Source organism: Bombina bombina, chromosome 2 (assembly GCF_027579735.1).
Source record: "Bombina bombina isolate aBomBom1 chromosome 2, aBomBom1.pri, whole genome shotgun sequence".
In the NCBI taxonomy this organism is placed as follows: Eukaryota; Metazoa; Chordata; class Amphibia; order Anura; family Bombinatoridae; genus Bombina; species Bombina bombina.
The window spans coordinates 1249268667-1249285000 of NC_069500.1; the positions used below are offsets into that span (position 1 = coordinate 1249268667).

The window sequence follows — 16334 nt, forward strand, 5'->3', positions numbered from 1 at the left end:
AAAGTGTAAACGTACAATTACCTTTCTACACAGTCTGAGAGCCTAGATGTTAAATTTGATGCTGGTGCATCATGTCCTCCAATTGCATACAAAAATCCATTCCATGTAGTGACTCCAACCCCTCCTCTTCTCTTAGACATCTGTGAGCACAAGGTCCATTTATTGGTGTGAGGATCAAAGCATTCTACAGACTTGAGGCAGGAACTTCCATCACGGCCACCAACTGCATAAAGTCTGTAATGCCATGCAAACAATATGTGACTTACATGCACTTCTAAACCGCTTCCCTGAGGACTAATGGTCAAACAGCATTACACATGAGAGACAAACATATGTCTTACAGGCCCATTTATAAATAAGCAATATGAAATAAAAAAAATCTTCTTAAAATGTTTTAAATTCTTTCCTCTGAGCTTTTTCTTTCAGTATCTATATGGAATACATTTCCAGCCAAGACAGCTGGTCAACAGATTTAAACTATAAAGATAGTGATCACAGCAAGAGGAAAGATCATACTTTTTATCCATATTGTGATTATGACATCAAAACAAATCCGTTATTAGTTTTGTTACAGTAAAAAAGAAGCTATGATAAAGATAAGAGGATTTAAAGAGACAAATAAGTGCAAAATAAAATGCTCTAATGTGTTAGAGCATTTTATTGCACTGTTGATCAAATACAACTATGTGTTTACCCCTCCAAAGGGATTAAACACATAGTTAGGTCAACTTCAGAGCAGCAATACACTACTGACATTTATTTAACAGATCTGGTGAGCCAATGACAAGAGACATATCACCAATCACCAGCTAGCACCTTTTAGTACTGCTTTTAAACTTACCTATTATTATTAACATAATTGAAAAAAGAAATCTTGGCATAACAATTATTTAAAATGTAACCTTTTTTCCACTCCCTTGTTAATCATTTCTCCTGTATTAAAGGGATATTATAGTGCACAAATGGCATGCTGTAAATCATTAGAGCACTAGAGACCCACAAATGGGTTAAACAAATAAAGTACAGTTTGGGAGCCACATAGCACTGCTGGTCCCACACAACCGTTGCCGATTTAAAACACACAGAAGTGAGGTAGCTAGTGCTAAAAAATACGTACTCTAATTAGACCATATCATTTTTGCACTGTCCCCTTAAAAGGGACACTAAAGTCAAAATTAAAGTTTCATGATTCAGATAAAGCCTTCAATTTAAAAAAGCTTTCCAATATACTTCCATTATCTAAACATGCACTTTTTATATTCACACTTTCCGAGGCTTCAGCTCCTAATGAGCATGAGCAAAGTGCATAGTACATTAGTATATGGATTATGTGATTGGCTGATAGCTGTCACATGATACAGGGGAGGGAAATTTGGATTAATTTATGTTCAGAAAATATTCTACTACTCATTCAAAATAAGTGCTACTGCATTGTCTTTTTAATTTGTTTCAGCCTCTTTTTTTGCATTTAGTGGTCCATTAAGTCTATATTTAATCTTGCGGCTGTATACACAATTATGCGGCGCTAGAGAAACATCACATTTTGTAGACAAATACAGTAATGAAACTCATGAAATGCTAGATTATGTAAAAAGCGTTTTGTCATTATTTATAAAACTGGAGAGGCTGTGTTTTTCCTCTGTCATTTTGATCACAAGCACAAGATCATACACAATAGTTATGGTACAGCAGATAAAAAGCAGATAATCAGCACAAATTCATACAAGAAATTCTGTTTTTCTTACTTTCCGCTTAACACAGCTACACCAACGGTGCTTCTTGGAGTTGACATACTGGCCACAAAGTTCCACTGTCTTGCCTGAGGGTCCCACCTTTCCACTGTGTTTAAATAGCTCCACCCATCATGGCCCCCTACAGCATACATAGGTCCTTCTAAAACAGCCACACCTGCATAACAAACACATATATTCTTAACACAATATAGGGAAATAAGCTTTAAGATCAACTTGTGTACCCAGTAAACAGTGTGGCATCGTGGGAACCACAATATATATCCAAAATATATTTTAAAGTAACAGTAAGAAAATTAAGACGAGTTACTAAGTCGCTCTTAAATATAAGGATTAGGGATATCATTAAAGGGACTCTCAAGTCAAAATTAAACTTTCATGATTCAGATAGAGCACATAATTTAAAACAACTTTGAAATTCACTTCCATTATCTAAATGTGCACTTTTTATATACACACTTTATGAGGCACCAGCTCCTACTGAGCATGTGCAAGATTTACAAAATATACATATAAGCATTTTGTGATTGGTTTATGGCTGTCACATGATGCAGTGGGAGGGAAAATAGATCTAACTTTAAAATTTGTCAGAAATAAATGTACTACTCATTTGAAATTGAAACTAAGTGCTTTTGCATTGTCTTTTATTATGCATGTATAGAGTATGCTACTCTACTGTGCTTAGTGGCCCTTTAAGTAAAATGCTACAATTATTCAGAGGTCTGATGATGCAATGGCATCAATAAGCATAGCAAGAGCCTTCCTGAAAATCCTGTTTTTTTAATTATTTATTTTTTTCATGTGTTTTTTTCAATTTTTTTTATTTAACAATAACTCTTATAGATCTGAAAGGCTTAGAAAACAAGACAAAAACAAGCACCTAAGCTACCATTTAATGTTTTTGCCTGGTGATCCTGACATATTAGTATCAAGTCCTTTATTGGTTATATCAATGAAGCCTCAAAGCTGACAAAAGCAAATGATAAATTATTCTGTACATTATGAGGTTACTCAGGTTTCTTTCACAATACTAGAAGATTATGTCCATTTACCACATGTTTCAATATATGTAACCACCTATTACATATTACACTGAGAACTGACCCCACTTACCAAGACCATGTCTATGTGTAGACATAGGCGGCATTACACTCCATGTTTTCGTTTTGGGATTGTAGCATTCAACAGTATTGAGTGTCTTCAATCCATCTCTGCCACCAACAACATATAATTTATCATCCAACACAGCTACACCAAACTGCAGCCTCCTCCCATTCATGTTAGCGACTGGGGTCCACATATTTGTGCGAAGATCATATTTTTCAATGCTTGTAGCTCCTGAAAGAGAAATGCAAATCATTACCCTGCAAATAAAGAAATACCGCCCCGTGTATGTTAGTTTGCATATGGCTTCTGCACAGTCCACTTGAAGCAGAATTTCCTGAAAGCCAGATCACTCATGAAGCAAAGAACATTAAGTCATAAATACATATGAACTGAAGAGTGTGTATAATTTTAACATTATTATTACGCCACTTGTTGTTAATCATTCAATATTCACAGCTTAAAATATCAATGATATTAAAGTGCAAGAAGAAAACACTCTAAATTGATTGCATACAACTATGTAAATAACAACCTTAAAAGGGATTAAACACATAGTTAAAGTCAGCTCCACTGCAGCAATGCACTACTGGAAAACATAAATTATGCTTACCTGATAATTTTCTTTTCTTCTGACAGGAAGAGTCCACAGTTGCATTCATTACTTATGGGAATTCAGAACCTGGCCACCAGGAGGAGGCAAAGACACACCAGCCAAAGGCTTCAAATACCTCCCCCCCACTTCCCACATCCCCCAGTCATTCTGCCAAGGGAACAAGGAACAGTAGGAGAAATATCAGGGTGAAAAAGGTGCCAGAAAAACCAAAAAAATTACTGCCCCCTCAAAGACAAAAAGCGGGTGGGAGCTGTGGACTCTTCCCATCAGAAGAAAAGAAAATTATCAGGTAAGCATAATTTATGTTTTTTTTCTTAAACAGGAAGAGTCCACAGCTGCATTCATTACTTTTGAGAAAACAATACCGAAGCTAGAGGACACTGAATGCAAACAAAGGGTGGGTACAAAAAGGCGGCCCCTTCAAAAAGGCACCACAGCCTGAAATTACCCGACACCCTATAAAATTTATAAACGACACGGGTAAAAAACCCGGAGCCCAGGTAACTGCACATCAGTTACATAACCAGCAAAGCCATGCTAGAGAACACTCAGACCCAGAGTCTGCTGAGCACAAAAGCCTTCGAGGAGTCAGACCCGAGGCTCTCGACTCCCACGAAGAGTACCCCCGGCTTAGAGGTCAAGAACCTCTATCTACCCCCGATAGGGAAAATAGATAACCCCAGAAGAGATACAAAGGACCATCCCACACGGGCTCAAAATAATCTTCGAACAACCCAAGGTTGTCACAGTACTATCGCCCAGGGAGATGAACTCCCTAGAAGAACAAGGACCCGAAAAGAAAGTCCATACTCAGGGAAAAACATCCCAAAGATCTCCCTGACACAGCACCATACCACAGAAGGTGCTCCAGAAATCACAAATTCCCTGTTGTATCATAGACAAGTCGAAATCTTCAGGCTAAACAAGCACAGGCAGCAGAGACAGGATAACTATCCCAGCAGCTAACAAAGAGCTCTCCAAGAGACCACAAAGCCACCTGAAACAAGAACTCGCAACGGCTAGCCTCCACCAGTAAGGCAGACCCTAAGCCATCGTGGAACTCAAACCACCGAATAGCGCCGGAAATCTCGACAACAGCTCCCAACCAGAAATACCGAGCTCCAGGAGCGTCCCCTCCCAGCATCAATTACAGTATCAAAGACCAGAGTCCCTGACCACTGGAAGAAAAAGGACGGATCTACAAGGAGCAAAACCCCCAAGTAGAACTCAGACCACTACCAAAAACGGCATGCTACCATGAGTCAGGACAGACTTTGTGCTTGGGTGCGAGACCCCCTACACTGCTGTCTTCCATAAAAGGGGAACACTTCCCAAGGGAAGAGTTCTTAGACCCCCAACATCTAAACATCAGAATCCAACAAATAACAGGAGCCCTACCAGGGTGCAAACCCCCAGCCTCCTGCTGCAGGAACAGTGGAGCCAGTCAATACTCCCCATCTCCTATTCCAGGATTCTGAGATCGCAATAAGGGAAAAAAGCCCTACAAGGCAAGAAAAACAAGGACCCACAGGTCATCACAGATACTGAGGTAACTCCCAATCAAGGAGAACACACAAGAACCTATTTCCCACTCTAGGAGAGAAAGGGAACTAAAGCAACGGAATCCACCCTACCATAGAGGCGAAACCCCTTGGCCAATATCGCCAGCCCAGTTGAAAAGACACGTGGAGTCTACAAGCAACATCAAATGCACCAGAAGACCAGTAGGGAACCGTCATAGAGACCTAGAACCTAAGCCTCAGGCAGATAGGAATCTCCCATGAGAAACAGAACCCCATCCACTTCCAAGGGCACATGCGGGGCCACAAACCTAAGGTTAAACCGAACCGTCCAAATCCGATCCAGGGAGAGACATGGTCCTAGGCCAGAGTCCTTGAAAAATGGAATCGATCGAAAGATCTAACTTCCTGAGGAATCCTAAGCTGCCCCCTATAATTAGGAGCGCACCATCTAAAGTCTGTAGACTTAAAGGGACACTATACCCACATTTTTTCTTTTGTAATTCAGAAAGAGCATGCAATTTTAAGCAACTTTCTAATTTACTCCTATTATCAATTTTTCTTCATTCTCTTGCTATCATTATTTGAAAAAGAAGGCATCTAAGCTTTTTTTTGGTTTCAGTACTCTGGACAGCACTTTTTTATTGGTGGATGAATTTATCCCCCAATCAGCAAGGACAACCCAGGTTGTTCACCAAAAATGGGCCGGCATCTAAACTTAAATTCTTGCATTTCAAATAAAGATACCAAGAGAATGAAGAACATTTGATAATAGGAGTAAATTAGAAAGTTGCTTAAAATTTCATGCTCAATCTGAATCACGAAAGAAATTTTTTGGGTACAGTGTCCCTTTAACCCCTTAATGACAACTGACGTACCAGGTACGTCATGCATTAACAAGCAGTTAATGACAATAGACGTACCTGGTACGTCAGTTGTCTAAGAGAGTGCTGGAAGCGATCACAATCGCTTCCAGCAGCTCTGAGGGTATTGCAGTGATGCCTCCATATGGAGGCATCCTGCAATACCCCTTTACAAGCCTCCGATGCAGAGAGAGCCACTCTGTGGCCCTCTCTGCACCGGAGCGTCGTTGGTGGGTGGGAGCAAGGCAGGGAGGTGGGTGGGCGGCCTGCCAAGGGCCTGTGATTTAGAGGGGGGCGGGATCGGAGGCCGGATCGGATGCGGCAGTGTCCGGGGGCGCGCACGGACGCGCGGGCGCGTGCACGTGGGCGGCGGGCGGGCGCGTGCACGGGGCGGGAGCGGGTGGGAACTGCTACACTACAGAAAAATGTAATTTCAAAATTGGGAGAAAAGGTTTTTTTTTTTAATGCAATAAATGATCGAAGGGTTCTGGGGGGGGGGGGGGGGGGGTTGGGGAAGCTAAACTACAGAAAATGGGAAAAAAGTCCAAAAAAACAATAAAAGCATATTTTTGTTAATAAACTGGGTACTGGCAGACAGCTGCCAGTACCCAAGATGGTGCCCATTAAGTTAGAGGGGGAGGGTTAGAGAACTGATGGGGGATCTGTGAGTTTGGGGGCTAAGGGGGGATTCTATACAGCAGCATATGTAAATATGCTATAAAAAAAAAAACCAAAAAAAAAAGAAATATACCTTTTTATCTTAGTACTGGCAGACTTTCTGCCAGTACTTAAGATGGCGGGAACAATTGTGGGGTGGGGGAGGGAATATAGCTGTTTGGGAGGGATCAGGGGGTCTGATGTTTCAGATGGGAGGCTGATCTCTACACTAAAGCTAAAATTAACCCTGCAAGCTCCCTACAAGCTACCTAATTAACCCCTTTACTGCTAGCCATAATACAAGTGTGATGCGCAGCAGAATTTAGTGGCCTTCTAATTACCAAAAAGCAACGCCAAAGCCATATATGTCTGCTATTTCTGAACAAAGGGGATCCCAGAGAAGCATTTACAACCATTTGTGCCATAATTGCACAAGCTGTTTGTAAATAATTTCAGTAAGAAACCAAAAATTTAGAAAAATGTAAAAAAAAAATTTATTTGAACGTATTTGGCGGTGAAATGGTGGCATGAAATATACCAAAATGTGCCTTGATCAATACTTTGGGTTGTTTACTACACTACACTAAAGCTAAAATTACCCCAAAAATCTCCCTACATGCTCCCTAATAAACCCCTTCACTGCTGGGCATAATACAAGTATGTGTGCAGTGGCATTTAGCGGCCTTCTAATTACCAAAAAGCAACGCCAAAGCCATATATGTCTGCTATTTCTGAACAAAGAAGATGCCAGAGAAGCATTTACAACCATTTTTGCCATAATTGCACAAGCTGTTTGTAAACAATATCAGTGAGAAACCGAAAGTTTGTGAAAAAATTTGTGAAAAAGTGAACGATATTTTGTATTTGATCCCATTTGGCGGTGAAATGGTGGCATGAAATATACCAAAATGGGCCTAGATCAATACTTTGGGATGTCTTCTAAAAAAAAATATATACATGTCAAGGGATATTCAGAGATTCCTGAAAGATATCAGTGTCCCAATGTAACTAGCAGTAATTTTGAAAAAAAGTGGTTTGGAAATAGCAAAGTGTTACTTGTATTTATGGCCCTATAACTTGCAAAAAAAGTAAAGAACATGTAAACATTGGGTATTTCTAAACTCAGGACAAAATTTAGAAACTATTTAGCATGGGTGTTTTTTGGTGGTTGCAGATGTGTAACAGATTTTGGGGCTAAAAGTTAAAAAAGTGTATTTTTTCCATTTTTCCTCATATTTTATATATTTTTTATAGTAAATTATAAGATATGATGAAAATAATGGTATCTTTAGAAAGTCCATTTAATGGCGAGAAAAACGGTATATAATATGTGTGGGTACAGTAAATGAGTAAGAGGAAAATAACAGCTAAACACAAACACAGCAAAAATGTAAAAATAGCCTTTGTCACAAACGGACAGAAAATGGAAAAGTACTGTTGTCATTAAGGGGTTAATGACCTAGCAAACAGTCTCAAACTCAAGAGTCTGAAAGAACTGTTGATCAGTTTAAGAATTCCGCACTCAATGCTCTTGGATCACAAGGAAAAACCTTGTAGACAAGCTTAACTACATGTTACACATGCTAGAAAGGTAACAACCAGCACCCGAAGGTGGATGTGAACCCTGGACCTTCTGCTTGCCATCCCAATGAGCTAGACGTAAACCCCCTTCCACTAAACCCCAACAGAGCATTGAGGATAAATGGTCATCTACCTGACCCCAGAAGGGCGACAGTCTGTAACCGACCTCAGACCTCCACTGTCGATCCGAAGGCTAGATCTGCAACGAGGTTGAAAATAACATCCGAGCGTCGGAGACCCTAATCAGACCAAGGGTAGATCCTATATGGAAGAGACAACAGTCTCCAGAGATCCTTGCAGGATCGGTCTCCCAAAAAAACCTTTAACAGGGTAAAAGCTGTGAGCCTCGCAGCTCCCCACAGAAGGCAGGGTAACCCCTGCACTCCACTTCTTAGAGCAACGCAACTCTGAGGACATGCCCGCACTTCCAGGCCAGATGATCCAACCCAAGGCGGGAAGGAAAGAGACTCCGCCACCGCAAAATAATGCTATTAGACTAAAGAGTCAACATCCAGAAGAACCTCAAGTAAGGACGCAGATCGTTCACCACTCGGAACACTAGACCACGGAGGTCATTCACATCTCCCAACTTAAACGGAATGGAAACTAGGGTTCTGAGTCCCCAGGGACCTGTAAGAACCATGACGACGTCTGAAAAGTCAGACCCGTATCCCAGGCGAGTAGCCAGAAAAAGCCAACCTTAGATTGGCACTCACAACCCTCCGTTCGGAAGCGTTGGATCTACACACTAGGCCTCATACTTCGAAATAGGATCCACGCTCAGAGTCCATATCAATAGGCCAAGTAACATTCAGAATCCGACAGGATTAAATCATCACCACGAGGGTGACATGAACCCCAGTAACAGCAAAAAAGCACCCGACAAGTACCTGCCTGGTATAAGGACACTCCAGAACTGTTCAAGGTCCAAGAAAATTCGACCCGAAGGTTCTATAAATGAACTAGAAAAACTAATTCTGTTATTCAAAAGTGCGCAACTTCCGTGGAAGTGCCCACGCGACCACAAAATCGCAAGTATCGGTTCCAGAGGAGAACGTTCTCAAAATGGAAATCTATCAGACATGAGCTTAACCCCTTCATGACCAAATCACTTTTCCATTAGTTGACCGTCTGGGACCAGGGTTATTTTTACATTTCTGCTGTGTTTGTATTTAGCTGTAATTTTCCTCTTACTCATTTACTGTTTGCACATATATTATATACCGTTTTTCTTGCCATTAAATGGACTTTCTAAAGATACCATTATTTTCATCATATCTTATAATTTACTATTAAAACAATTATAAAATATGATGAAAAAATGGGAAAAAAACAGAATTTATGCTTACCTGATAAATTTATTTCTCTTGTGGTGTATCCAGTCCACGGATTCATCCTTTACTTGTGGGATATTCTCCTTCCCTACAGGAAGTGGCAAAGAGAGCACACAGCAGAACTGTCCATATAGCTCCCCCTCTAGCTCCACCCCCCAGTCATTCGACCGAAGGTTAGGAAGAAAAAGGAGAAACCATAGGGTGCAGTGGTGACTGTAGTTTAAAAATAAAAAACACCTGTCTTAAAATGACAGGGCGGGCCGTGGACTGGATACACCACAAGAGAAATAAATTTATCAGGTAAGCATAAATCCTGTTTTCTCTTGTAAGGTGTATCCAGTCCACTGATTCATCCTTTACTTGTGGGATACCAATACCAAAGCTTTAGGACACGGATGAAGGGAGGGAACAAGACAGGTACCTTAAACGGAAGGCACCACTGCTTGTAAAACCTTTCTCCCAAAAATAGCCTCCGAAGAAGCAAAAGTATTGAATTTGTAAAATCTGGAAAAAGTATGCAGCGAAGACCAAGTCGCTGCCTTACAAATCTGTTCAACAGAAGCCTCATTTTTAAAAGCCCATGTGGAAGCCACTGCTCTGGTAGAATGAGCACGAATTGTTTCAGGAGGCTGCTGGCCAGCAGTCTCATAGGCCAAACGGATGATGCTTTTCAGCCAAAAGGAAAGAGAGGTAGCCGTCGCCTTCTGACCTCTCCTCTTACCAGAATAGATAACAAAGTGTAACAGACGTTCCTTCTTCGACGAAGGATTAGGACACAGAGAAGGAACAACAATCTCCTGATTAATATTCTTATCAGACACAACCTTAGGAAGAAAACCAGGTTTGGTACGCAAAACTACCTAATCTGCATGGAACACCAGGTAAGGTGAATCACACTGTAGAGCAGATAACTCTGAAACTCTTCGAGCAGAAGAGATAACTACCAAAAACAAAACTTTCCAAGATAAAAGCTTAATATCTATGGAATGTAAAGGTTCAAATGGAACCCCCTGCAGAACTGAAAGAACTAAATTCAGACTCCATGGCGGAGCCACAGAGCTATAAACAGGCTTGATTCTGACTAAAGCCTGGCTAAACGTTTGAATGTCTGGTACCTCTGCCAGACGTTTGTGAAAAAGAATAGATAAAGCAGATATCTGTCCCTTTAAGGAACTAGCTAATAATCCTTTCTCCAATCCGTCTTGGAGAAAGGACAAAATTCTGGGAATCCTAACCTTACTCCATGAGTAACCCTTGGATTCGCACCCAAAAAATATATTTTCGCCAAATCTTATGGTAGATTTTCCTGGTGACAGGCTTTCTAGCCTGAATCAGGGAATCAATAACTGACTCAGAGAAACCACGCTTTGATAGAATTAGGCGTTCAATCTCCAAGCAGTCAGACGCAGAGAAATTAGATTTGGATGTTTGAAAGGACCTTGTATTAAAAGGTCCTGCCTCATTGGTAGAGTCCATGGTGGCACAGATGACATGTCCACTAGGTCTGCATACCAGGTCCTGCGTGGCCACGCAGGCGCTATTAGAATCACCGAAGCCCTCTCCTGCTTGATTCTGGCAACCAGACGAAGGAGGAGAGGAAACGGTAGAAAAACATAGGCCAGATTGAAGAACCAAGGCGCTGCTAGAGCATCTATCAGCACCGCCTGGGGATCCCGGGGCCTGGACCCGTAAAGAGGAAGCTTGGTGTTCTGACGGGACGCTATCAGATCCAATTCCGGAGTGCCCCACAGCTGAGTCAGCTGGGAAAATACCTCCGGGTGGAGTTTCCACTCCCCCGGGTGAAAAGTCTGACGACTTAGAAAATCCGCCTCCCAGTTGTCTACTCCTGGGATGTGAATTGCTGAGAGATGGCAAGAGTGATCTTCCGCCCATCTGATTATTTTGGTTACTTCCATCATTGCTAGAGAACTCCTTGTTCCGCCTTGATGATTGACGTAAGCTACAGTCGTGATGTTGTCCGACTGAAATCTGAAGAATTTGGCCGCAGCTAGCTGAGGCCATGCCTGAAGAGCGTTGGATATCGCCCTCAGTTCCAGAATGTTTATCGGGAGAAGAGCTTCTTCCCGAGACCATAAACCCTGAGCTTTCAGGGAGTCCCAGACTGCACCCCAGTCCAACAGACTGGCGTCGGTCGTTACGATGAACCACTCTGGTCTGCGGAAACACATTCCCTGAGACAGGTGATCCTGAGACAACCACCAGAGAAGAGAATCTCTGGTCCCCTGGTCCAACTGTATTTGAGGAGACAAATCTGCATAATCCCCATTCCACTGTTCGAGCATGCATAATTGCAGTGGTCTGAGGTGTATCCGTGCAAAAGGGACTATGTCCATTGCCGCTACCATTAGTCCAATTGTCTCCATGCACTGAGCTACAGATGGCCGAGGAATGGAATGAAGAGCTCGGCAAGTAGTTAAGAGTTTTAACTTTCTGACCTCCGTCAGAAATATTTTCATTTCTACCGAGTCTATTAGGGTTCCTAGGAAGGGAACTCTTGTGAGGGGGGAGAGAGAACTCTTTTTGATGTTCACCTTCCACCCGTGAGACCTCAGAAGGCCACTACAATTTCCATGTGAGACTTGGCTCTTTGGAAAGTCGACGCCTGAATTAAGATGTCGTCTAGATAAGGCGCCACTGCTATGCCCCGCGGTCTTAGTACCGCCAGGAGGGACCCTAGCACCTTTGTGAAAATTCTGGGAGCAGTGGCCAACCCGAAAGGAAGAGCCACAAACTGATAATCCTTGTCCAGAAAGGCGAACCTGAGAAACTGGTGATGATCTTTGTGGATAGGAATGTGCAGATACGCATCCTTTAGATCCACGGTAGTCATATATTGACCCTCCTGGATCATTGGTAAGATTGTCCGAATGGTCTCCATCTTGAATGATGGGACTCTGAGGAATTTGTTTAGAATTTTGAGATCCAGGATTGTTCGGAAAATTCCTTCTTTCTTGGGAACCACAAACAGGTTTGAGTAAAAACCCAGCCCTTGTTCCGCAATTGGAACTGGGTGGATCACTCCCATTGTATGTAGGTCTTCTACACAGCGTAAGAACGCCTTTTTCTTTGTCTGGTCTGTAGACAAACGAGAAATGTGGAACCTTCCCCTTGGAGGGGAGTCCTTGAATTCTAGAAGATATCCCTGGGATACAATCTCTAAGGCCCAGGGATCGTGTACGTCTCTTGCCCAGGCCTGAGTGAAGAGAGTCTGCCCCCTACTAGATCCGGTCCCGGATCTGGGGCTACCCCATCATGCTGTCTTGGAAGCAGCTGCAGGCTTCTTGGCCTGTTTACCCTTGTTCCAGCCCTGGTAAGGTTTCCAGGCTGGCCTGGGTTGTGAAGCGTTACCCTTTCTTGCTTTGTAGTAGGGGAGGATGAAGCGAGGCCGTTCCTGAAATTCCGAAAGGAACGAAAATTATTTTGTTTGTTCTTTGTCTTAAAAGGACTTGTCCTGAGGGAGAGCATGGCCTTTTCCCCCAGTGATTTCTGAAATAATCTCTTTCAATTCAGGCCTGAAGAGGGTCTTTCCTTTGAAAGGGATGTTCAAGAGTTTGGATTTTGACGACACATCGGCCGACCAGGACTTTAGCCATAGCGCCCTGCGCGCTAAAATGTCGAAACCTGAATTCTTTGCCGCTAACTTAGCTAGTTGGAAAGCGGCATCTGTGATAAAAGAATTAGCTAGCTTAAGAGCCTTAATTCTGTCCATAATGTCCTCATATGAGGTCTCCGTCTGGAGCGCATCTTCCAGCGCCTCGAACCAGAAAGCAGTTGCAGTAGTTACAGGAACAATGCACGCAATAGGTTGGAGAAGAAAACCTTGTTGAACAAAAATTTTCTTAAGTAAACCCTCTAATTTTTTATCCATAGGGTCTTTAAAAGCACAACTGTCTTCAATTGGTATGGTTGTGCGTTTAGCAAGTGAAGAAACATCCCCCTCCACCTTAGGGACCGTCTGCCACCAGTCCCGCATGGGGTCAGATATGGGGAACATTTTCTTAAAAACAGGAGGGGGAACAAACTGAATACCTGGTCTATCCCACTCCCTAGTAACGATATCCGCAATCCTCTTAGGGACCGGGAACACATCAGTGTAAACGGGAACTTCTAGGTACTTGTCCATTTTACACAATTTCTCTGGAACCACCAAAGGGTCGCAGTCATCCAGAGTAACTAATACCTCCCTGAGCAATAAGCGGAGGTGTTCTAGTTTAAATTTAAAAGCCAACGTATCTGAGTCTGTCTGAGGAGCAACCTTTCCCAAATCGGAAATTTCTCCCTCAGACAGCACATCCCTCGCCCCCATTTCAGAGCGTTGTGAGTGTATATCAGATACGGCTACTAAAGCGTCAGAATGCTCAGAATCTGTTCTTAAAACAGAGCTATCACGCTTTGCAGGTAACACGGGCAGTTTAGATAAAAACACTGAGAGGGTATTATCCATAACTGCCGCCAAGTCTTGCAAGGTAAAAGAGTTAGACGCACTAGAGGTGCTAGGCGTCGCTTGAGCGTGCGTAACTGGTTGTGACACTTGGGGAGAGGTTAATGGGCTAACCTCATTACCTTCTGCCTGAGAATCATCGTGGGCCACATTTTTAAGTGCAACAATATGTTCTTTAAAATGTAAAGACATATCAGTACAAGTGGGACACATTCTGAGAGGGGGTTCCACCATGGCTTCTAAACACATTGAACAAGGATTTTCCTTGGTGTCAGACATGTTTAACAGACTAGTAGTAAGACAAACAGGCTTAGAAATCACTTTAATCAAGTAAAAACACACTTTGAAAAAAACGTTACTGTGCTTTTAAGAGATAAAAAAGGCACACAATTTTGCGAAACAGTGAAAAATGCAGCAAACTTCGAAATTTTTACAGTATGTACCTAAAGCATTAGTAAGATTGCACCACTAGCAATAAAAACGATTAACCCCTTAATGCCTAAACCGGATCGACAGTAAGCCAACAAACCGGTTAAAACAACATCAGCACCATGCCACAGCACTGCTGTGGCCCTACCTGCCCTTAGGAACCAGATTTGTTGGGAAAAAGCTTCTTATAGGCACTCAAACTGCAGCAGGACCCTCCATGTGAAAAAGCCTGGACTTCTAGTCAAATATAACTGCGCATCTGAGGCGCGAAATTAGGCCCCTCCCACCTTACTCCGGTGCTGTGAGGCCTAAAGAAACACTCCTAAGTGTTTTAATAATAGCCATGTGGGTAACAACCCCTGAAAGAAACCCAAAGGAATCTTCAAAGTGTCTCAAAAAACGAAATTTTTTAACAAAAAAACGTAGTGTCAACCAGCATAAACTAGCCCTGTTATGTAAGCTTGCAATTCCATACTTAGTCTCTGAATACAGCTTACCCTTCCCTCATAGGGATATTATCAGTCTTTTCTAGCATTATCACAGTCTTGTCTAGAAATAAATGACTGAACATACCTTTTTTGCAGTCTAGCCTGCAAACCGTTCCCCCCAACTGAAGTTTTCTTGTACTCCTCAATCCTTTGTGGGAACAGCAGTGGATCTTAGTTACAACATACTAAAATCATCTTCCTCCCTGCAGAAATCTTCATCTCTTTCTGCTAGAGAGTAAATAGTACACACCGGCACCATTTAAAATAAACTTTTGCTTGTAGAAAATAAAAACTACATTTCTAACACCACATTCACTTTACACTTCCGATTGCTTAGAGCCGGCAAAGAGAATGACTGGGGGGTGGAGCTATATGGACAGCTCTGCTGTGTGCTCTCTTTGCCACTTCCTGTAGGGAAGGAGAATATCCCACAAGTAAAGGATGAATCCGTGGACTGGATACACCTTACAAGAGAAAACCTACCAAATCTGTTACACATCTACAACCACCAAAAAACACCCATGCCAAATAGTTTCTAAATTTTGTCCTGAGTTTAGAAATACCCAATGTTTACATGTTCTTTGCTTTTTTTGCAAGTTATAGTGCAATAAACACAAGTAGCACTTTGCTATTTCCAAACTATTTTTATTTCAAAATTAGCAATATTTACATTGGAACACTGATATCTGTCAGGAATCCCTGAATATCCCTTGACATGTATATATATATATATATATTTTAGAAGACAACCCAAAGTATTGATCTAGGCCCATTTTGGTATATTTCATGCCACCATTTTACCGCCAAATGCGATCATATAAAAAAAATAGTTCACTTTTTCACAAACTTTAGGTTTCTCACTGAAATTATTTACAAACAGCTTGTGCAATTATGGCACAGATGGTTGTAAATGCTTCTCTGGGATCCCCTTTGTTCAGAAATAGCAGACTTATATGGCTTTGGCATTGCTTTTTGGTAATTAGAAGGCCGCTAAATGCCGCTACGCACCACACTTGTATTATGCCCAGCAGTGACAGGGTTAATTAGGTAGCTTGTAGGGAGCTTAAAGGGTTAATTTTAGCTTTAGTGTAGAGATCAGCCTCCCACCTGACACATCCCACACCCTGATCCCTCCCAAACAGCTCTATACCTTCCCCCACCCCACAATTGTCCCCGCAATCTTAAAGGGACACTAAACACATGCTTAAAATCCTTAAATCTTGCTCCTTCTAATCAATCAAAATCAAGTTAGCATGAATGTCTATGCCCACTTGTCATCTTACCCCAAATTGTTAAAAAAAAGTGTTTTCAATAACAATGGTATACCTGTGCTCTATGGGTGTATGCATGCCGCCATATTGTGACGTGCGTTACACACAGGTACACCAGTCACATAACACACACGCATAGTGTTCTATTATGTATTTGCTGCTTACTTAGAAGGAATCACATCTGCAGCACACGCTCACTGCTGTAATGCATACAACAGCAGCACATGCGATTCTTGCAGAGCGTGTGCTGCAGTGTTT

The 16334-nt window shown here is 42.1% G+C and overlaps 1 protein-coding gene across 1 annotated transcript in view; it reads right to left on the reverse strand.

Moving 5' to 3' along the window:
• KLHL5 (kelch like family member 5) overlaps positions 1–16334 on the reverse strand; it is a 361638-nt gene that overhangs the window by 64997 nt on the left and 280307 nt on the right. Inside the window, exons 7-9 of the mRNA XM_053704052.1 lie at positions 2865–3089; positions 1746–1908; positions 22–234 (exon numbers count right to left, since the gene is read on the reverse strand). Coding sequence (XP_053560027.1) covers positions 22–234; positions 1746–1908; positions 2865–3089 — 601 coding nt within the window. The remainder of the gene's footprint in view (positions 1–21; positions 235–1745; positions 1909–2864; positions 3090–16334) is intronic.